Here is a 23,164-nt window from a genome sequence, read left to right as displayed (position 1 = left end):
ACTGACAACCTCCTTCCAGAGGGAGGGGGAGGAGCAGAGCGTTTGCCAGGAGCAAAGATGGCGGCGGCCAGACCCACCACACTGAGCCTTTGACCTTTGACATCCTGGCGCCACGAAAAGAGTTCTTCAGTTTGAAAAAAAGGCAAGAAAGTGGAACCTACATTATTTCCCCAGATGGAATGATATTAGAGTTGAGTTGAGGGGGCAGAGGCTCGGTTTTTAATGATTTAATTTAAAAAATAATTTGTGAGGGTGACCCGGAAGTGAAGAGGAGCCCGCCCTGACAGAGCCGGAGCCGCGCCATCGAGGGAAAACTCAACTTGGAGCCTGTTTTCAGTGAAGATTCCTGAGGCTTTCCCCTCGTTCCCTCAGGAACTCTCCCCGCCTCCTCTGAAATGCTGCACTCTGTCAGCCCTGAGGACTCGGAGCTGTGAGATTCCTCATCTGTTAGAATATCCTCAGAGTTACTTCCCCCCCCCCCGTCTCCCCTCGAGATGCCTGAGATCCAACTCAAACAAACATGTTGTCTCCTGCAGCAGTGAGGACACGGTGAGCTTCTTCCCATTGTGGTCCGTGTCCAGACAGCCCTGCGTTGCTTTATGCTTCTCTTGTTCCAGTTTTGACCTCGTGCTCTGTGAAACTTGCATTTCAAGCCCTTTCCCTCTTCACAAAATGCGCCTGCCTTCTTCACCCGCCTTGTTTTTCCCCTTGGGCGCCAAGGGTTTCATGTTGGACTATCCCCTCAACAAGAAGAATGTCCGCCAATCGGTTCATGTCACCTCTTTTGGGTTGCTTCTCCAGTCTCTCAGTTTATAAGTTTGTGTTCTGGGGAAAGAGCGAGGCTGGTGCTTGAAAAGCGAGGAATTTCTGTTCAAGGGTTAGTAGAAGCATCAGAGTTTGAATGGCCCCCGATCTGTGCTTTACAGTCGTTGGACATTGTTGTCAGAGGGTCAGTGCTGAGGGAGTGCCGCACTGTCGGAGGGTCAGTACTGAGGGAGCGCCGCACTGTCAGAGGGTCAGTGCTGAGGGAGTGCCGCACTGTCAGAGGGTCAGTGCTGAGGGAGTGCCGCACTGTCGGAGGGTCAGTGCTGAGGGAGTGCCGCACTGTCAGAGGGTCAGTGCTGAGGGAGTGCCGCACTGTCAGAGGGTCAATGCTGAGGGAGCGCCTCACTATCAGAGGGTCAAAGCTGAGGGAGCGCCCCACTATCAGAGGGTCAAAGCTGAGGGAGCGCCTCACTATCAGAGGGTCAATGCTGAGGGAGCGCCTCACTATCAGAGGGTCAATGCTGAGGGAGCGCCTCACTATCAGAGGGTCAATGCTGAGGGAGCGCCTCACTATCAGAGGGTCAGTGCTGAGGGAGCGCCTCACTATCAGAGGGTCAATGCTGAGGGAGCGCCTCACTATCAGAGGGTCAATGCTGAGGGAGCGCCACACTGTCGGAGGGTCAGTGCTGAGGGAGTGCCGCGCTGTTGGGCGGGTCAGTGCTGAGGGAGCGCCACACTGTCGGAGGGTCAGTGCTGAGGGAGTGCCACGTTGTCGGAGGGTCAGTGCTGAGGGAGTGCCGTGCTTTCGGAGGGTCAGTGCTGAGGGAGTGCCGCACTCAGCAATGCCGTCTTTCAGGATGAGACATTAAATTGAGGCTCTGTCTGCCTTTGGTGTAGGTATAAAAGTTCCCATGGTCACTATTTAGAAGAAGAGTTGTGAAGTGGGTTGGGGAGGAGGGTGGAGGTTCTTTTTGGAGTCCTGGGGCCAATATTCAACTTGGTTTAATGTCACACGTATTAGGACACAGTGAGAAGTATTGTTTCTTGCACGCTATATAGACAAAGTATACCGTTCATAGAGCACGTGGGGAGAGGGAAGGAAGAGAGTGCAGAATGTAGTATTACAGTCATAATTAGGGTGTATGGAAAGATCAACTTAATATAAGGTAGGTTCATTCCAAAGTCTGATAGCAGCAGGGAAGAAGCTTTTATTGAATCTGTCCCGGAGTGTTTATCCTGTGAGCAAGATCTTTGACAAAAAAAGCAGATGATCTGGATCATTTCCACATCCTGAATGTGGGATCTTGCTTTGCACAATTGGTTGCTGTATTTCTGCAGAACAACGATAGTTCACCCCCTTAAAAAAGAAGTCCATCATTGGCTGTTACACCCCTTGAGCTGAGATGTAGTTTATTGCTCTGTCTTTGGGCAATGTCAGAGCGGGCATGTCACCTCAAAGCATATTCTGGAAATTTCTCTTTGTTCTGACTATACTGATGCTGTATTGACCCGATTCTATCATCGATAGCTCTGAGAGAATAAAAACCAAATCCATGCATCTTCTCATTGTTGAATTAAAGAAACCCAACAGTGCAGAAGGAGGCCATTCGGCCCAGCGAGGCTGTGCCGATCACTGTCCCATCCAAACCCTATTCCCACAACTGCACATACTTATCCTGCTAATCCCCTGACACTAAGGGTAATTTAGCATGGCCATCATCCTAATCCGCACATCTTTGCAGTGTGGGAGGAAACCCACACAGACATGGGGAGAATGTGCAAACTCCACGCAGTGACCCAAGCCGGGAATTGACCCAGGTCCCTAGCGCTATGAGGCAGCAGTGCTAAGCACTGTGCTGGCCTGCCATCCTAGACTGTGAACATTCTTAAGTTCTACATCATTTAGCAGAGTTTTTATTGACTGGATAATGAATTAATAGTTGAAGTAACTTCTGAGTTCCGAGTACATTTTATTTTGTAAGAACCTTATTCCAAGTTAATAGTTTTCTGTCACTTTATATTTAATAGACATTAGGACAGGTGACCAAAAGGTTGCTGAACATTAATTATTAAGGACCTTCAAGGTGAAAGGGGGGAGTGGGAATTCGGGCCTTCCAGGCAGCTGAAGGCATGGCCTCCAATGGCAGAGCAATGGGAATCAAGGGACACTCAAGAGGCCGAAATTGGAGGAGCACAGAAATCTTGGAGGGTTGTCGGGACTGGAGAATGCCACAGAGATACGAAGGGTTGTAGGGGCTGGAGGAGGTTACAGAGATATGGAGGGATGTAGGGACTGGAGAAGATTACAAAGATAGGGTTGTAGGGGCCGGAGGAGGGTACAGAGATAAGGAGGGTTGTAGGGGCTGGAGGAGGTTGCAGAGATAGGCTTACAGGGGCTGGGGGAGCTTACAGAGATAGGGAGGGGTGTAGGGGCTGAAGGAGCTTACAGAGATGAGGTTGAATCAGAATTCCCACCGTACAGTGGGAGGACATTAGATCCATCGAGTCTGCACCAAATATCAGAGTATCTTACCCAAGCCCTATCCCTGTAACCTTGTGCGTTTCCCATGGCCAGTCCACCTAACCTGCACACCTTTGGACACTAAGGGGCAATTTGTCATGGCCAATTCAGCTAACCTGCACATCTTTGGACTGTAAGAGGAAACCCACATAGACACAGGGAGAACATGTACACTGCACACAGCCACCTGAGGCTGGAATTGAACCCGGATCCCTGGTGCTGTGAGGTAGCAGTCCTAACCACTGTGTCACCTGAAGGAGAGGGGCTGTTTTTTGACAACAATTCAGGGAAGTTTGAAATGGAAGCGCTCCCGATCAGGAGCTGATGGCAGCTCAGTGAGCAAGGTGGGGCGGGTTATTGGGACGTGGTGTGTGTTAAGGATATAGTGGTGTGGGGGAGTCAGCATTATTCTGGGTGAGGTAAAGTTTCCGGGGATGGACAGGTTTGCCTGCAGACTGCTCTGATCTGATGGTCCACTCTCTATTTTCCCCAGACACACAAGGCAGACAACCTGTTGAAGCCAGACACCTACAGGAAGTGGAAATGTTCTGATCTGGGGGAGAAACAGTCATCTGTCATCCTCCAGGTGAGATTCGGATCTTGTGACTGATTTAAAATCTTTATTGTGCCAGGAAATGACCATTTCCAACAGGACCGAGGATCTGAACATCACAGTCTGACCGCCAATGGCATCACCATCACTGAATCCCCCACTATCAACATCCTGGGGGTTACCATTGATCAGAAACTGAACTGGACCCAGCCATATAAACACAGTGGCTGCAAGAGCAGGTCAGAGGCTGGGAATCCTGTGGTGAGTAACTCACCTCCTGACTCCCAAAGCCTGACACGATCAACAAGGACGCAAGTCAGGAGTGTAATGGAATACTCCCCACTTGCCTGGATGGGTGCGGCTCCAACAACACTCGAGAAGCTCGACACCATCCAGGACAAAGCAGCCCCGCTCGATTCACACACTAACCACAAACATTCACTCCCTCCGTCCCCGACACACACTGACAGCCGTGTGTACCATCTACAAGGTGCACTGCAGCATCTCACCAAGGCTGCTTAGGCAGCACCTTTCAAACCCATTTATGTATTTTCAATTTGCCATGTCTGCAGTCCCAGGACTTTCCCAGTTTAATTGCAAGTAGGGGATGGGAAGGAGCTGTGAGATTCATAGAGATCCCAGCAGTTTTCTCACAAACCATTCTCGGTGATTGTTCTATCGAGCTGTGAAACTCTTGCATTTAAATATCTTTATTCAGAACAAAAGCGAGGGCTAGAAAGTCATGTCTTTCATTGTGTGTGTGAGCACAGCGTGGACTGACTGAGAGTCTGAGCACCTACATCCCACATTCTCCCCGCTCCCCGTGGGAGCGAGTCCCACATTCTCCCCACTCCCCGTGGGAGCGAGTCCCACATTCTCCCCCACTCCCCGTGGGAGCGAGTCCCACATTCTCCCCACTCCCCGTGGGAGCGAGTCCCACATTCTCCCCACTCCCCGTGGGAGCGAGTCCCACATTCTCCCCACTCCCTGTGGGAGCGAGTCCCACATTCTCCCCACTCCCCGTGGGAGCGAGTCCCACATTCTCCCCACTCCCCGTGGGAGCGAGTCCCACATTCTCCCCCACTCCCCGTGGGAGCGAGTCCCACATTCTCCCCACTCCCCGTGGGAGTGAGTCCCACATTCTCCCCACTCCCCGTGGGAGCGAGTCCCACATTCTCCCACTCCCCGTGGGAGCGAGTCCCACATTCTCCCCACTGCCCGTGGGAGCGAGTCCCACATGCGCTCGCTCCCTTTGGGAGCGGGTTTCTCCTGAATTCTCCAGAAGTGAGAGCTAGGGGGTCATCAGTAGAAGAGAATGAATAATAAATCCACTGGGAGGATTTATTATTGTTGTGTGTCAGGTTCCCTGTGTAATCCTCAGTCTTTGTCCCTGCAGTTTGAGAAGGCGGAATATATTCACCGTATCGATATTGGCAATGAGGGATCTGCCTTTGTCGAGGTATTGGTCGGGAATTCCACCTCTGCCTGCGAACAGGATTTTGAGGTGAGCGATGTATTGGATGTTTTCCGCCCTGTGGCTTGTCCTCAGACTGGTTAGCTGTATCCCAGGTATATTACAGCACAAGAGGGAGAATGTTTAGCCCATCCGCTCTGCCGGCCCTCTGCGCGAGCGCCTCCTCATTCTCCTGCTGCTCCCACAGCCCTGCATACTTACTCCTGGCTAAATCGTGATCCTTCTGGAAGGTTGGATTAAATCTGCCTCTTTCACAATTGGAAGCAGCGAGCACATCCCAATGAGGATGACCTGGAATTGTTCAGTTGCACTTTACGCATTACTCACCTCCCCTCAGAGCAGAGAGAGATGGATTTAATCAAGCTGTTCACAACTGTAAACTGCACCGAGCACTTAATAAGCAACAGTGACGCAGAGCTGAGGGAGTGCCGCACTGTCAGAGGGTCAGTACTGAGGGAGTGCCGCACTGTCAGAGGGACAGTGCTGAGGGAGTGCCGCACTGTCAGAGGGTCAGTACTGAGTGAGTGCCGCACTGTCAGAGGGTCAGTACTGAGGGAGTGCCGCACTGTCAGAGGGTCAGTACTGAGGGAGTGCCGCACTGTCAGAGGGTCAGTACTGAGGGAGTGCCGCACTGTCAGAGGGTCAGTACTGAGGGAGTGCCGCACTGTCAGAGGGTCAGTACTGAGGGAGTGCCGCACTGTCAGAGGGTCAGTACTGAGGGAGTGCCGCACTGTCAGAGGGTCAGTACTGAGGGAGTGCCGCACTGTCAGAGGGTCAGTACTGAGGGAGTGCCGCACTGTCAGAGGGTCAGTACTGAGGGAGTGCCGCACTGTCAGAGGGTCAGTACTGAGGGAGTGCCGCACTGTCAGAGGGTCAGTACTGAGGGAGTGCCGCACTGTCAGAGGGTCAGTACTGAGGGAGTGCCGCACTGTCAGAGGGTCAGTACTGAGGGAGTGCCGCACTGTCAGAGGGTCAGTACTGAGGGAGTGCCGCACTGTCAGAGGGTCAGTACTGAGGGAGTGCCGCACTGTCAGAGGGTCAGTACTGAGGGAGTGCCGCACTGTCAGAGGGTCAGTACTGAGGGAGTGCCGCACTGTCAGAGGGTCAGTACTGAGGGAGTGCCGCACTGTCAGAGGGTCAGTGCTGAGGGAGTGCCGCACTGTCAGAGGGTCAGTGCTGAGGGAGTGCCGCACTGTCAGAGGGTCAGTGCTGAGGGAGTGCCGCACTGTCAGAGGGTCAGTGCTGAGGGAGTGCCGCACTGTCAGAGGGTCAGTGCTGAGGGAGTGCCGCACTGTCAGAGGGTCAGTGCTGAGGGAGTGCCGCACTGTCAGAGGGTCAGTGCTGAGGGAGTGCCGCACTGTCAGAGGGTCAGTGCTGAGGGAGTGCCGCACTGTCAGAGGGTCAGTGCTGAGGGAGTGCCGCACTGTCAGAGGGTCAGTGCTGAGGGAGTGCCGCACTGTCAGAGGGTCAGTGCTGAGGGAGTGCCGCACTGTCAGAGGGTCAGTGCTGAGGGAGTGCCGCACTGTCAGAGGGTCAGTGCTGAGGGAGTGCCGCACTGTCAGAGGGTCAGTGCTGAGGGAGTGCCGCACTGTCAGAGGGTCAGTGCTGAGGGAGTGCCGCACTGTCAGAGGGTCAGTGCTGAGGGAGTGCCGCACTGTCAGAGGGTCAGTGCTGAGGGAGTGCCGCACTGTCAGAGGGTCAGTGCTGAGGGAGTGCCGCACTGTCAGAGGGTCAGTGCTGAGGGAGTGCCGCACTGTCAGAGGGTCAGTGCTGAGGGAGTGCCGCACTGTCAGAGGGTCAGTGCTGAGGGAGTGCCGCACTGTCAGAGGGTCAGTGCTGAGGGAGTGCCGCACTGTCAGAGGGTCAGTGCTGAGGGAGTGCCGCACTGTCAGAGGGTCAGTGCTGAGGGAGTGCCGCACTGTCAGAGGGTCAGTGCTGAGGGAGTGCCGCACTGTCAGAGGGTCAGTGCTGAGGGAGTGCCGCACTGTCAGAGGGTCAGTGCTGAGGGAGTGCCGCACTGTCAGAGGGTCAGTGCTGAGGGAGTGCCGCACTGTCAGAGGGTCAGTGCTGAGGGAGTGCCGCACTGTCAGAGGGTCAGTGCTGAGGGAGTGCCGCACTGTCAGAGGGTCAGTGCTGAGGGAGTGCCGCACTGTCAGAGGGTCAGTGCTGAGGGAGTGCCGCACTGTCAGAGGGTCAGTGCTGAGGGAGTGCCGCACTGTCAGAGGGTCAGTGCTGAGGGAGTGCCGCACTGTCAGAGGGTCAGTGCTGAGGGAGTGCCGCACTGTCAGAGGGTCAGTGCTGAGGGAGTGCCGCACTGTCAGAGGGTCAGTGCTGAGGGAGTGCCGCACTGTCAGAGGGTCAGTGCTGAGGGAGTGCCGCACTGTCAGAGGGTCAGTGCTGAGGGAGTGCCGCACTGTCAGAGGGTCAGTGCTGAGGGAGTGCCGCACTGTCAGAGGGTCAGTGCTGAGGGAGTGCCGCACTGTCAGAGGGTCAGTGCTGAGGGAGTGCCGCACTGTCAGAGGGTCAGTGCTGAGGGAGTGCCGCACTGTCAGAGGGTCAGTGCTGAGGGAGTGCCGCACTGTCAGAGGGTCAGTGCTGAGGGAGTGCCGCACTGTCAGAGGGTCAGTGCTGAGGGAGTGCCGCACTGTCAGAGGGTCAGTGCTGAGGGAGTGCCGCACTGTCAGAGGGTCAGTGCTGAGGGAGTGCCGCACTGTCAGAGGGTCAGTGCTGAGGGAGTGCCGCACTGTCAGAGGGTCAGTGCTGAGGGAGTGCCGCACTGTCAGAGGGTCAGTGCTGAGGGAGTGCCGCACTGTCAGAGGGTCAGTGCTGAGGGAGTGCCGCACTGTCAGAGGGTCAGTGCTGAGGGAGTGCCGCACTGTCAGAGGGTCAGTGCTGAGGGAGTGCCGCACTGTCAGAGGGTCAGTGCTGAGGGAGTGCCGCACTGTCAGAGGGTCAGTGCTGAGGGAGTGCCGCACTGTCAGAGGGTCAGTGCTGAGGGAGTGCCGCACTGTCAGAGGGTCAGTGCTGAGGGAGTGCCGCACTGTCAGAGGGTCAGTGCTGAGGGAGTGCCGCACTGTCAGAGGGTCAGTGCTGAGGGAGTGCCGCACTGTCAGAGGGTCAGTGCTGAGGGAGTGCCGCACTGTCAGAGGGTCAGTGCTGAGGGAGTGCCGCACTGTCAGAGGGTCAGTGCTGAGGGAGTGCCGCACTGTCAGAGGGTCAGTGCTGAGGGAGTGCCGCACTGTCAGAGGGTCAGTGCTGAGGGAGTGCCGCACTGTCAGAGGGTCAGTGCTGAGGGAGTGCCGCACTGTCAGAGGGTCAGTGCTGAGGGAGTGCCGCACTGTCAGAGGGTCAGTGCTGAGGGAGTGCCGCACTGTCAGAGGGTCAGTGCTGAGGGAGTGCCGCACTGTCAGAGGGTCAGTGCTGAGGGAGTGCCGCACTGTCAGAGGGTCAGTGCTGAGGGAGTGCCGCACTGTCAGAGGGTCAGTGCTGAGGGAGTGCCGCACTGTCAGAGGGTCAGTGCTGAGGGAGTGCCGCACTGTCAGAGGGTCAGTGCTGAGGGAGTGCCGCACTGTCAGAGGGTCAGTGCTGAGGGAGTGCCGCACTGTCAGAGGGTCAGTGCTGAGGGAGTGCCGCACTGTCAGAGGGTCAGTGCTGAGGGAGTGCCGCACTGTCAGAGGGTCAGTGCTGAGGGAGTGCCGCACTGTCAGAGGGTCAGTGCTGAGGGAGTGCTGCACTGTCAGAGGGTCAGTGCTGAGGGAGTGCCGCACTGTCAGAGGGTCAGTGCTGAGTGAGTGCCGCACTGTCAGAGGGTCAGTACTGAGTGAGTGCCGCACTGTCAGAGGGTCAGTACTGAGGGAGTGCCGCACTGTCAGAGGGTCAGTACTGACGGAGCGCCGCACTGTCAGAGGGTCAGTACTGAGGGAGTGCTGTCAGTAGTTTAATGTAATTCATTAATGTCCCATCATCCACTGGGCCTCCTGTCCTAATTGAAATACTTTCTCTCTCTCTCCCCGTCTCTGGCACGTAGGTCATCCTGGTGTCCTCCTTCTTCATGTCTCCCACAGAGAGTCGGAATGCCACATCCCTGAACAGAGTGCGCATGTTCGGCGCAGACAAACTGGCCAAAGCCACTCTGGGTAAAAAATGGGATCGTGTTAAAGTGGTCTGCACCCAACCTTACAACAAGGTGAGTGTCGAGGGAGTGCTGCACTTCGAAGGGTTGGTGCAGAGGAAGTGTCGCACTGTTGGTGGGTCAGCACTGATGGAGCACTGCGTTTGTGGGAGGGTCAGCTTCGAGAGAGTGTCGTGCTGTTGGAGGCTTGGCACTGTTGGAGGGTCAGCGCAAAGGGAGTACCATGTTGTCAGAAGGTCGGCGCTGAGACTGGACTGACTTGTTGGGATGATTGGTGTGGGGGGAACACTGCGCCATTGGAGAGTTGGTGCCAAGAGAGCCAAGGGAATGCCGCCCTGTCAGAGGGTCAGTGGCGAGCGAGTGGAGGGCTGGTGGCAAGGTAGTGCCGCTCCGTCGAAGGGCTGATGGTGAGGTTGTGCTGCTTCGTCAAAGGGCTGATGGTGAGGGAGTGCTGCTCCGTCAAAGGGCTGGTGGCGAGGGAGTGCTGCTCTCTCAGAGGAAGTGGTGGTTTGAGTCTCTTCCTGCTGTTGACTGATTTCATTCTCACTCCACACCATTGTAGAGCTTGGCGTACGGTCTCTCGTTCATCAGGTTTTATTCCACCCCAGAGGACATTGAAACGTCTGCCGGACCCTCCTCACCGGTGAGTGTGTTTATAAACCTGGGCAGCATGTGTACATCCTCTCCACACACTGCCCCCTTTACCAACAGCATGTGGTTATCTCACACCTTAAACTTAATAATATTGGCATGTCCCTTGCAGCACTGTTATAAAACAGATGTTAACAGTGAGATACACACAGTATTAGTGACAGGTGAAGCAAAGCTCGCTCAGGATTTAAAGGGAACATCTGATAGGAGAGGGAGGGAGTGAGTTTTAAACAATAAGAAATAGGAGCATGAGAAGGCCATTCAGCCCCCTGAGCCTGCCACACCATTTAAGAAGATCATGGCAGATCTAACACTCACTAAGTTCACTTCTTCTTATTTCTGTAACCCTTAATTCCCCAACTGATTAAAAAACTACTGATCTCAGACATGAAAATGTTTGGGCACTCGGCCTCCTTCCAAGCTTCCTGGGGTAAAGAATTCTGAAGATTAGAAAATAGACTCACAACATCAGTTTAAAGTCCAACAGGTTAATTTGGTAGCACGAGCTTTCGGAGCGCTGCTCCTTCATCAGGTGAGTGGCAGTGCTCCAAAAGCTCGTGCTACCAAATAAACCTATTGGACTTTAACCTGGTGTTTTGAGATTACTTACTGTGCCCACACAGTCCAACATTGGCAACTCCACATCATAAAGATTAGACAATTACATGGGTAAGGTGGGTATGGAGGGATATGGGCCAAATGTGGGCATTTGGGCTTCGGGGTTTTAAAAAAAAAGGTGCATGGACAAGTTGGGCCGAAGGGCCTGTTTCCATGTTGGAAACATCTATGACTCTTCACCACTCTGTGAGAGAAGAAATTCTTCCTCAAATATTCTGCAGCTCTGTGCCCTGGACCCACACTGTCCCATGAGTGGAAACATCCTCCAACATTTACCCTGTCTAACCTCAGCATCTCAGAGTTAGAGAGCAATACAGCACAGAAACAGGCCCTTCGGCCCATCTGCTCCATGCCGACTATGGTGCCCTCCCAGCTAGCCCCAGTTGCCTGTGTTTGGCCCATATTCTGCTAATCCTTTCCCATCCATGTACTTATTCAAATGTCTTCTAAATGTCGCTATTGAACCTTTTCAATTCCCCTTCCCTGGGAAAAAACACTGTGCACTCATCCTATCTATGTCTCTCATGATTTTATACACCTCACTAACCTCACCATTCTCTTACATTACATGATCTAGCCTGGTCAACCGCTCCCGACAGCTCAGGCTCACTCGTCCTGGCAACATCCTCGTAAATCATCTTTGCATTCTTTCCAGTTTACCAATGTGTTTCCAATAACAGGGTGACCAAAACTGTACACAGTATTCCAACTGTGGCCTCATCAATGACTTATACAACTGCAACATAACATCCCAACTCCTATACTCAATGTCTTGGTGAAAGCCAGTGTGCTAAAAGCCTTTGTCACCACCCTAGGTCCCTCGGTTCCTAAGGCCCCACTATTCACCGTACAAGTCATACCGTGGTTTGATTTTCCAAAATGCAACACCTCACATTTATCCGTATTGAAATCCTTTTGCTAATCCTCGGCCCACTTCCCCAACTGATAAAGATCCCCGTGATTTTTGATAACCTTCTTCACTATCAACGATACCTCCTAATTTAGTAACATCTGCAAACTTAATAACCATTCACATACAAATCATTTATATGAATAACAAGGGCCCTCACATCTACCCCTGAAGCACAGCCCTTCAGTCCAAGAAATGATCTTACCCTCTGCTCCTACCATCGAGGTAATTTTGAATCCAGTTTGCTAGCTCTCCCTGGGTCCCATGTGACCTAACCTTCCAGACTAGCCTCCCTTGCAGGAACTTGTAAAAGGCCTGCTAAAGTCTATATAAACAACATCCTCTTGATTACCTCTAAAAAGCGCTAAAAGATTCGTCAGACATTGCTTCCCACCCACAAAGCCGTGACTATCCCTAATCAGAGCTTGACTATCCAAATGTTAGTAGATCCTGTCCCTCAAAATCTCCTCCAATAACTTACCCACCACTGATATCAGACTCACCGGCCTTCTATGTTTCAATCGTATCTCTCCATTTCCTCTGAACTTCAAGGAGTACAGATCCAACCTGTTTAATCTTTCCTCATATGCCAGTCCCTGTATAGCTGGGATCATCCAAGTAAATCTCCTCTGTACTGCCTCCAACAACAATATATCTTTCCTCAAAGGTTACGGAGTTGCAGCGCGTTCGAGGGGCTGGGGGAGATTACAGAGAAAGGCAGGGTTGTAGGGGCTGGAGGAGGTTACAGAGAATAGGGAGGGTTGTAGGGGCTGGAGGAGGTTACAGAGATAGGGAGGGTTGTAGGGGCTGGAGGAGGTTACAAAGATAGGGAGGGTTGTAGGGGCTGGAGGAGTTAGAGATAGGGAGTGGTGTAGTGGCTTGAGCAGCTTAGAGAGATAGGGAGCGTTGTAGGGGCTGGAGGAGGTTACAGAGATAGGGAGGGGTGTAGGGGCTGGAGCAGGTTACAGAGATAGGGAGGGGTGTAGGGGCTGGAGGAGGTTACAGAGAAAGGGGGGGTTGTAGGGCGTGGAGGAGGTTACAAAGATAGGGAGGGTTATAGGGCCTGGAGGAGTTACAGAGATGAGGAAGGGTGTAACGGCTTGAGCAGTTACAGAGATAGGGAGGGTTGTAGGGGTTGGAGGAACTTAGAGATAGGGAGAGTGTAAGGACTGGAGGATGTTATGGAGTTAAGGAAGGTAGTAGAGTTGGAGGAGGTTACAGGGATGAATTTATGGGGGAGGGAGAACTTCTCTCCTTTAAGACTCTCTTAAAATTTTCCTCTTTGTCGGAGATTTTGATTACCTGTTGCTGATTTCTCCCTATTCGCTTCAGAGTCAAATATTGTTTGATTGTTGTTCCTTGGGATGTTTTCTCCAGTGAAGGTGCTATATAAAGGAAGTTATTGCATGAATCCTTTGCCTGTGCTGAATTCATTGCCACGTTGGTGTGGAGCTGCGCGTATTTATGCCTTTTAACTTCTTTGCCCTTTTTCCCAGCAGAAGATCACCAAACTGGGTCAGTTTGTGGTGAAGGAGGAGGAAGGGAGTGGCAACAGTCTGAAACCAGGCAGCTTGTTTTTCAGCCGGGCCAGCAGACCCCAACTCAGTCCCCCAACAGGTCAGTATTCCCAGAGTGAGCCACAGTATTGGCAACTCCAGCAAGGGAGTGAGGAGACCATTTGTGGCTGGGGTTCACAGAAACCCCAAATACATCATCTCCCCATATTATTCTTAAACAGTCCATTTAATCAGAGCAGTTCAATCAACAAGTCTACAGAGTCTGTTGAATTAGTGCTATCCAGTCAGCAAGTCTAGAGTCTATTTAATCGACACTGATGCCGGCTGCACGGTGGCACAGTGGTTAACACTCCTGCCTCACAATGCCAGAGACCCGGGTTCGATTCACGCTCTCCCCTTGTCTGCGTGGATTTCCTTCAAGTGCTTTGGTTTCCTCCCACAGTCCAAAAGACGTGCTGGTTAGATGGATTGGCTGTGCTAAATTGTCTCTTAGTGTCAGAGGCTTAGCAGGGTAAATGTGTGGGATTGTGGGAGTGGGCCTCAGTGCAGATGCGATGGGCCGATTGGCCTCCTGCACTGCAGGGATTCTGTGATTCTAAGGCTAGAAAGTTCTGTGGAACAGAGGGACCTTGGCGTGTTTGTCCATGAAACTTGCCTTTACCAAGTGAGGCATAGATTACAAAAGCAGGGAAGGCATGTTAGAGTTGTATAGAACTTGGTGAGGCCACAGCTAGAATGCTGTTTGCAGTTCTGGTCACCACATTATCTCAAGGAGCGCCAGGGACCCGGGTTAAATACCAGTCTTGGGTCATTGTCCGTGCGAAGTCTGCATGTTCTCCCCGTGGCTGCGTGGGTTTCCTTCCACAGTTCAAAGTTGCGCAGGTTAGGTTGGTTGACCATGCTAAATTGACCCTAATGTAAGGGAATTAGCAGGATAAATATGTGGGATTAAGGGGATAGGGCCTGGGTGGGATTGCTGTCAGTGCAGGCTCGATGGGCCAAAAATCCATCCCTGGCACGCACGGAAAATCCATCCCCTTCACTCCAGCATGCGTGGGTGGGGGGAGAGAATTTCATAATTGTACTCTGCTGTCGTCAGGACATGTCACCCAATGTGCAGACCAATGTTTTTATTTCCCGCTTGCTCCTCCAGCGGTCTCTACTCCATCACCAAACGACAAGCCCACAGCAAGCTACGCCACAGCCGCATTGCAGGCCAGCGGCGTCACGTCTCCAAGTTCTTCATTCTCGCCCAAGGAGAAATCGGCAGCGAAGGCAAGTCTGGGAACGTCTTCTCCGAAGGTAGGCCTTGGTGGAACCCAAGGGCAGCAATATGGAGTCCTCAGTCAGAGGTGACTGTGAAGCTGTCAGAGTGTGGACATTGTCCCACAAGACTGTTCCGAGTGAGAGGAGAGGCTCCAGTGTGCTTTCTATCACATTGTTGATCAGGAATCTTCCTCCACTTCATTCACTCTGCTCCTTATATGTCTGGGAGGATTTTACAGGTGGACACTCCACCTCTTTGGCCATGTTATCACCACAGTTTCCTTGGCCATCAAGTCCTGGGATGGGAAATGAACCCAGTGCTTCTGGCTCAGAGGCAGGATCTGCGCTACAAGACCTCCCTGGGATAGTCACTGACTACTGGGGAATTCAGGAGACTTCTTTACCTGGGAAATGGGGAGAATGTGGGACTTGGTCCCACGGGGAGTGGGGAGAACGTGGGACTCGCTTCCACAGGGAGTGGGGAGAATGTGGGACTCGCTCCCACAGGGAGTGGGGAGAATGTGGGACTCGCTTCCATGGGGAGTGGGGAGAATGTGGGACTCGCTCCTACGGGGAGTGGGGAGAATGTGGGACTCGCTTCCACGGGGAGTGGGGAGAATGTGGGACTCGCTCCCACGGGGAGTGGGGAGAATGTGGGACTCGCTTCCACGGGGAGTGGGGAGAATGTGGGATTGGCACCCGCGGGGAGTGGGGAAAATGTGGGACACTAAGAGGCAATTTAGCGTGGCTAATCCCCCTAATTTACAGATGTGTGGACACTAAGCGACAATTTAGCGTGGCCAGTTCCCCTAACCTGCATGCCTTTGGAGTGTCAGAGGAAACCAGATCACCTGGAGGAAACCCACGCAGACACAGGGAGAACGTGCAGACTCCACACAGACAGTGACCCAAGCTGGGAATCGAACCCGGATCCCTGGCACTGTGAGACAGCAGTGCTAACCACTGTGTCGTCCCTGTGCTTAACCAATTTACCTACAATTACTGAAAACACAACTTGCCTGTTAACTATTTCGTATCCTGACAAAGGATACATGGGTGAAGAGCACGGATGGATTAAGTTTCTTGAACGTATGTGAAAAAAGACAGCTGTGGGAGTTGGGGTAAGTAAGTGGGAGGCATGTATATGTAATGCTGTGTCCTGTAAATAAACCAAGTATCAGCAAAATGAAATACTGCAGGTATTGAAAATCTGTATTAAATACTGAAATGCTGGATAAGCAGGTATGGCACCATCTGTATGGCCTGAGGAGGAGGAATAATATTTTGAGTATGACTCTTAAGCTACGTGGACTTGTAGCGTTCACTTTGTCTCTTTCCTGGAGAGAATCATACAGTGCAGACGAGATTTTCCAGCCCATCGAGTTTGCACCAACAGGCGAGAAACACCCAAATTCCCACCTAATCCCACTTGGCCCATAGCCCTGAATGTGTCAATGTACCAAGTGCTCATCCAGGTACTTTTTAAAGAATGTGAGGCAACCCACCTCTACCACTCTCCCAGACAGCACATTCCAGATCATCACCACTCTCTGGGATAAAAGGTTTTTCTTCAATCCCCCCCAAACCTCCTGCCCCTCATCTTGAAGCTATGTCACCTTGTGACTGACCCTTCAACTAAGGGGAATGGCTGCTCCTTATCCACTCTGTCCATGTCCTTCATAATTTTGTGACCTCAATCAGGTCACTTCTCAGACTTCTCTGCTCCAGAGAAAACAACTCACGCCTACGCAATCTCTCTTCACAACTTAAATGTTCCATTCCAGGCAGCATCCTGGTAAATCTTCTCTGCACTCCCTCCAGTGCAATCACATCCTTCCAATAACGTGGCGACCAGAACTGCACACAGTACTCTAGCTGTGGCCTCACCAAAGTTCTCCGCTGCCTTTGTAATCTATGCTTCAATTGATAAAGGCAAGTGTCCCATGTGACTTTTTCACCACGCCACTAATATAAAACCATAAGATATAGGAGCAGAATTAGGCCACTCAGTCCATTGGTCGGCTCCACCATTCAGTCATGGATGATATGATTCTCATCCCCATTCTCCTGCCTTTTCCCCATAACCCATGATGTACTTATTAATCAAAAACCTATCCATCTCTGTCTTAAAGACACTCAGTGACCTGGCCTCCACAACCTTATGCGGCAAAGAGTTCCACAGATTCACCACTCTCTGGCTGAAGAAATTCCTGTTTTAAATTCATCTCAGTTTTAAGGATTGTCCCTTCACTCTGAGGTGGTGCCCTCGAGCTCCAGTCTCTCCCACTAGTGGAAACGTCCTCTCCACATCCACTCTATCCAGACCCCTCAGTATTCTGCAACTTTCAATTAGATCCGCCCCCCCCCGCCCACCATCCTTCTAAACTCCATCGAGTTCAGACCCAGAGTCCTCAACTGCTCCTCATATGACAAATCCTTCATTCCAAGCAACATCCTTGTGAACCTCCTCTGAACTCTTTCCAAGGCCAGCACATCATTCCTCAGGTGTGGGGCCCAAAATTGTTCACAGTATTCAAAATGGGGTCTGACCAAAGCCATATACAGCCTCAGCAGTACATCCCTGCTCTTGTATTCCAGTCCTCTCAACATGAATGCTAACACTGAATCTGCATATTAACATTAAGAGAATCCTGAACCAGGACTTCCAAGTCCCTTTGTGCTTCAGATTTCCAAAACCTTTCCCCATTTAGAAAATAATCGATGCCTCTATTCTTCCTACCAAAGTGCATAATCCCACACTTTCCCACATTGTAATTCCACCTGCCACTTCTTTGCCCATTCTCCTAGTCATTCTGCAGCCTCCCCACTTGCTCAACACTACCTGTCCCTTGACGTACCTTTGTATGCTCCGCAAATTTAGCAACCATGCCCTCAGTTCCATCTTCCAGATCATTGAACATAAGAACATAAGAAATAGGAGCAGGAGTAGGCCATCTAGCCCTTCGAGCCTGCCCCGCCATTCAATAAGATCATGGCTGATCTGTCGTGGCTCAGTTCCACTTTCCCGCCCTCTCCCCATAACCCTTAATCCCCTCTCATCAAAAACCCGTCAACCCGCGTCTTAAAAATATTTAGCGAGGCAGCCTCCACCACTTCAACGGGCAGAGAATTCCAGAGATTCACCACCCTTTGAGTGAAGAAATTCTTCCTCAACTCCGTTCTAAACCACCCCCTTGATGTAAAAAGTTGTGGTCCCAACACTGACCCCTGTGGAACACCACTGGTCACCAGTTGCCTTTCCGTCTTCAGAAATCTGTGGACAAACACACCAAGGTTTGTTCCACTTTGTTCCACAGAACTTCCTAGTATCCTTCCATTCATTGAATACTTCCTTGTCAAATCACTCCTTCCAAATCACGCTGTTCAGAGTTAAATTGCCGTTTTGGGAGATGCGACAGTGAATGGGTGCCTGATTTGTATTGCAGCCACCAACCGCAGGAAAAAGGAAGTTTGAGCTTCCCAAGGAGAAGACAGGAGGCCCCCCCGTCAAGAAGGAGAGCCCCGGGGAAGTACCTGAACTTCCGAGTAAGAAGACCAGCCCGTTGGCACCTGCGATGAAAAGACCCAAAGGTAGAAGCGATTCTGTAATGTGCGAAAATAATATCCTCGCATGTCGGGTAGAATTGTAGCAGACATGCGGCAGCCTGAGACAAAGCTACAGCTTAGCAAAGCCCTGGAGAGGCCACACGTAGATTGTCGTGACAGTCTCAGGGGGGGTGTCACAGACTCAGGACACAGGGTGGGCCATTTTGGACTGAGATGCGGAGGAATCTCTTCACTCCAAAGTTTGAATCATTGGAATTGTCTCCCCCATGGGATTGTGGCTTCTCCCACATTTCAGACTGGGACAAGCAGATTATTTTTAGTCTCTGCAGGAGTTGAGAGATACGGGGAGGGGGGGGTGGGAGAATGAAGTTGAGACGCAAGATCAGCGGTCTCACTGAGTGGAGGAACAGGCTCGAGGGGCCGAATGGTCCACTCCTGCTCTGATCTTGTTCTCTCAATGGGCTGGGAGAAGGTAAAAGGTCCGATCCTTCGAGCATCTTTCTCTGCTTTAGCACGTCTTGAAGTGTTTGGCAGCTGGCGGAGGAGTTGGAAGCCGAGTTGCTGATGTGTGGGAAACGAGGAAACCAATTTGCCCACAGGAAGCTGTGGTTGATAGTCAGCTCTGTGGAGAGTGGATCAAGGGAGCTGGGTCCCGACTGAGGAGTTGGGTTTTGTTTAGCGGCGACACTGATTGAAGGTTTGGTTTGTGGCTGGTATTTATTTTGATATGATGTTGATAGAGAGCAGGCTTTCACAGAGGAACATACTTCTGCATAATACATGCAGGCAAAGTGAGGACAGAAATCAAAATGCCTTTCACTGCAGCTCTTAAAATAAATGGGAGTATTACGAGGCATGCGTTAAAGATGATGTGGGAAAGAATGCGGGGAATGGGGAGCAGTTTTGCGATTTGTTGCTTTATTCGCTTTGATCTTGCTGATGTGTGGAGAGTCTGCGAGGAATTTTAAAATTTTTTATTTATCCAATTCAATCCAATCAAGTCCAATTCAGAGTCTCAACAAGTTGGGACATTCCCGATCCAAGCTGACAAGACTGTGCTCTCACCCCCTGTCCCAGGCTTGTTCTACATGATCCGAGCTGATTGGAGTCGGCATCGCTCCTTCTCCAAGGCTTGATCCCATTTGCATCTTAGCCAAAAGGCCGAGATGCCACTTTTAAAAATTACTTCAAATGATGCCGAAATGTAACCTAATGACTTCAACCAAGTGCAGCATGTCGACACTACACTTGATCTGAGCCAAAAGGCCAAGAAACAGTGGTCTGCGAGGAATTATTCCCGTTCGTTTCCCTGCACTCTTATCTGCTGCTTGAGTTGCCAGCGTTGTGAGGTTGACTGGGAATGAAATCTCTGTCTTTCTGTACAGCCTTGCGAGATCATTGACAGTCAGTACTGAGGGAGTGCCACACTGTCAGAGGGTCAATGCTGAGGGAGTGCTGCACTGCCAGAGGGTCAGTGCTGAGGGAGTGCCGCACTGCCAGAGGGTCAATGCTGAGGGAGTGCCGCACTGTCAGAGGGTCAGTGCTGAGGGAGTGCCGCACTGCCAGAGGGTCAGTGCTGAGGGAGTGCCGCACTGCCAGAGGGTCAGTGCTGAGGGAGTGCCGCACTGCCAGAGGGTCAATGCTGAGGGAGTGCCGCACTGTCAGAGGGTCAGTGCTGAGGGAGTGCCGCACTGCCAGAGGGTCAGTACTGAGGGAGTGCCGCACTGCCAGAGGGTCAATGCTGAGGGAGTGTCGCGCTGTCAGAGCTCTCCCCAGTGTCCTGTAACCGATATTTATCAGTGAATCAATATCAGGAAAAAGAAAAACAGATCAATTTGGGTCTTTGTCACATTGTGTGGGATTTTGCTGTGCACAAAATGTCTGCCGTTTCCTCCATATTCCAGCAGTGAACTCACTCTGTCATTGGCTGCTAATGGCAGTGGGGTGTTCTGGGTTTGTGGGCAGTGTTGGAGGGATGCCAGTCGATATATTTTTGAGGGGTTTTGTTGAGTAAACGCCACCTTTTCTCCTGTTTTTTTGTTCAGCAGTTGGAGCCACAGCCTCCCCACCGCCTCTGAAAGCTGCAGCCCCTCAGCCCACTCCCTCCAGGAAAGCTGCACCAGCCAGCAGCCCCTCTGTCAGGAAGAAGGTGAAGAAGCACCGGGGAGGGTCCGAGGAGCCCGTTGAATTTCACCGCATTCTGGAGGGGACAGTCTTCGTCTTGAGTGGCTTCCAGAATCCATTCCGCTCGGAACTGCGGGACAAGGCTCTGGAAATGGGAGCTAAGTACCGGAGTGACTGGACCCCTGACAGCACCCACCTCATGTATGTAACTGAGGCCCCCTTCCACCAGGGGTGCAGGGGGAAGAGGAACAGGAGGAGGCCCCATTCAGCCCCCTGTTACACAGGAACAGGAGGAGGCCCCATTCAGCCCCTCGAGCCTGTTACACAGGAACAGGAGGAGGCCCCATTCAGCCTCTCAAGCCTGTTACACAGGAACAGGAGGAGGCCCCATTCAGCCCCCTGTTACACAGGAACAGGAGGAGGCCCCATTCAGCCCCCTGTTACACAGAAACAGGAGGAGGCCCCATTGAGCCCCTCGAGCCTGTTACACAGGAACAGGAGGAGGCCCCATTCAGCCCCCTGTTACACAGGAACAGGAGGAGGCCCCATTCAGCCTCTCAAGCCTGTTACACAGGAACAGGAGGAGGCCCCATTCAGCCCCTCGAGCCTGTTACACAGGAACAGGAGGAGGCCCCATTCAGCCCCTCGAGCCTGTTACACAGGAACAGGAGGAGCCCCATTCAGCCCCTCGAGCCTGTTACACAGGAACAGGAGGAGGCCCCATTCAGCCTCTCGAGCCTGTTACACAGGAACAGGAGGAGCCCAGGAGGGGACATGGAAGTTTGGAGGCCAGGGCAAAGGTCGACATGTTGGTTTGAAATTCAATGAAGAGACAGTTCCTGAGTCAAAGATGGCCAGTTGATATTTGTCTGTAAATAGTTGGAGTTGCTCAGAGTGGTGGGTTCTGCCTGGTTCAGGTATAGGTTCTTCCCTCTCTCTCTCTCTCTCTCTCTGTCTCCATCCTCACTATTTCTCGCCCCGTCTCGCCCCTCCTCGCCCCCTCCCCCTCACCCCGTCTCGCCCCCTCCCTTCCCCCCCTCCCTCGCTCCCCCTCTCTCTCACTCCCTCACACTCTCTCTCTCTTGTTCATAGCTGTGCGTTTGCCAATACGCCCAAGTACACCCAGGTCAAGTCCCAGGGAGGATGTGTTGTCCGGAAGGATTGGATCCTGGACTGCTACAAGAGGAAGCAGCGCCTCTCCCACAAGCGGTAGGTGTTGGGAAGCACTCGGGTTTGATAATCTATGCTGTAATGCGATGGGCAGGCTTGGCACGTCGTAGGTTGATGGTAACTTGCATTTTGACAGCATCTTTACCATGGTAACCATCTCCACGGTACCTCAGAGGAATGATTATAAATGTGTCTTAAGAAATGGTGTGAGATGAAGGCTTTCAGATTATTTGATTTGGTTTATTGTCACATGTAATTGTGCACAGTCAAAAGTATTGTTTCTTTGCGCGCTCTGCAGGCAAAGTATATCTTTCATAGAAAGGGAAAGGACAGTGTGTAAAACGTAGTGTTACAGTAAATAGGGTGTAAAGATCAACTGAATGTGAGGTAGGTCCATTCAGAAGTCTAATGGCAGCAGGGGAGAAGCTGTTCTTGAGTCGTTTGGTATGTGACCTCAGACTTCTGTATCTTTTTCTCAATGGAAGAAGGTGGAAGTGAGAATGTCCGGACTGCGTGGGGTCATTAATTATGCTGGCTACTTTTCTGAGGCAGTGGGAAGTGTCGACAGAGTCAATGGATGGGAGGCTGGTTTGTGTGATGGTTTGGGCTTCGTTCATGACGTTTTGTAATTTCTTGCGGTCTTGGGCAGAGCAGGAACCATACCAAGCTGTGATACAACCAGAAAGAACGCTTTCTATGGTGCATCTGCAAAACTTGGTGAGGGCTTTGGGTGACATGCCAAATTTCTTAGTCTTCTGAGAAAGTAGAGACATGGGTGGGCTTTTTTAACCTGAGTCATTGGGACCAGTTTGGGGGAGGAGGAACCTGTACAAACTGGAGGGTTTACACCTGGGCAGATGTCCTTGGGTTGGGGAGGGGGTTCTTCTTAGAGTGGTTGGGGAGGGTTTCAACTAATATGGCAGAGGGATGGAAACTTTTGTGAGGATTCAGAGCAGTGGGACTGGGTGTTGTGCAATGAGAAAGGATTAGTTGGCAGTCTAGTTGTGAGAGAACTCTTGGGGATGAATGACCATAATCTGATTGAATCTCTTGTCAAGGTGGATAATGATGCAGTTGATTCTGAGACTAGGGTCCTGAACCTCAATAAAGGTAGCTATGATGGTATGAGACATGGATTGGCCATGACGGACTGGGAAACATTGCCTGTCCACTGTCCTTCCTTTCAGTAACGGCAGGGATTTAAGGAACAAATAGGTCAACTCCACACATGGTTTATTCCTGTTTGCCGCAAGAGTGGTAAGGGAATTGTGGCCAAATTATGGCTTACAAGGACAATTAGAGATAGTGTGACATTCTAGGGAGAAGCATACAAATTAACATGATCGTAATGAATGGTGAAGCAGGTTTGAAGGGCCGAATGGTCTACTTCTATTTTCGATGTATGTTTCTGTGTACATGAGGAGATATTAGCGTCAGATGACCAAATGCTTGTTCAAAGGGGTCAGTTTTTAAGAAGCATCTGAAAGGAGGAGAGAAAGAGACGGAGGGTGGGAATGAGAGAAGGGGACGTGTGGAGTGAGGCAGGGAGGTAGATAAAGAGGTGGTGAGGTTTAGGGAAGGAATTCCAGAGCTTAGGTACCCCACCCCCTTTCCGGCTTCTGGCAGCCAAAGGCACAGCTGCCAATGGTGGAGCGATGGGAATCGAGGGATGCTCAGAATTGAAGGAACGCAGAGATCCCGGAGGGTTAATACAATGTAAGAAATTGCAGCAGGAGAGGACCATTCGGCCCCTTGAGCCTGCTCTGCCACTCAATACTATCACAGCTGATTGCGAGCTTCAGCTTCATGTTTCAGCCGATCCCCTGTATCCCTTAATTCCCGGAGAGACCAAAGCTCTGTCCATCCCAGTCTGAAATGAGTGTGACTTTGGGAGCA

General features: G+C 51.9%; 1 protein-coding gene across 1 annotated transcript in view; it reads left to right on the top strand.

The window, feature by feature from the left end:
- The first annotated feature begins 479 nt into the window (after positions 1-479).
- The window catches only part of LOC145338960 (DNA repair protein XRCC1-like), a 47,014-nt gene continuing 24,329 nt past the window's right edge, over positions 480-23,164 (top strand). The window contains 11 exon segments of the mRNA XM_080183369.1: positions 480-521; positions 523-549; positions 3,780-3,872; positions 5,236-5,343; positions 9,341-9,499; positions 10,008-10,088; positions 13,121-13,241; positions 14,295-14,443; positions 17,854-17,998; positions 20,020-20,299; positions 21,191-21,307. Coding sequence (XP_080039495.1) covers positions 495-521; positions 523-549; positions 3,780-3,872; positions 5,236-5,343; positions 9,341-9,499; positions 10,008-10,088; positions 13,121-13,241; positions 14,295-14,443; positions 17,854-17,998; positions 20,020-20,299; positions 21,191-21,307 — 1,307 coding nt within the window. The 5' untranslated portion in view covers positions 480-494.

Source organism: Carcharhinus amblyrhynchos, unplaced genomic scaffold (assembly GCF_965287045.1).
Source record: "Carcharhinus amblyrhynchos unplaced genomic scaffold, sCarAmb.v2.hapA chromosome_270, whole genome shotgun sequence".
NCBI lineage: Eukaryota > Metazoa > Chordata > Chondrichthyes > Carcharhiniformes > Carcharhinidae > Carcharhinus > Carcharhinus amblyrhynchos.
This window is presented reverse-complemented; position numbering and strand designations above follow the sequence as displayed.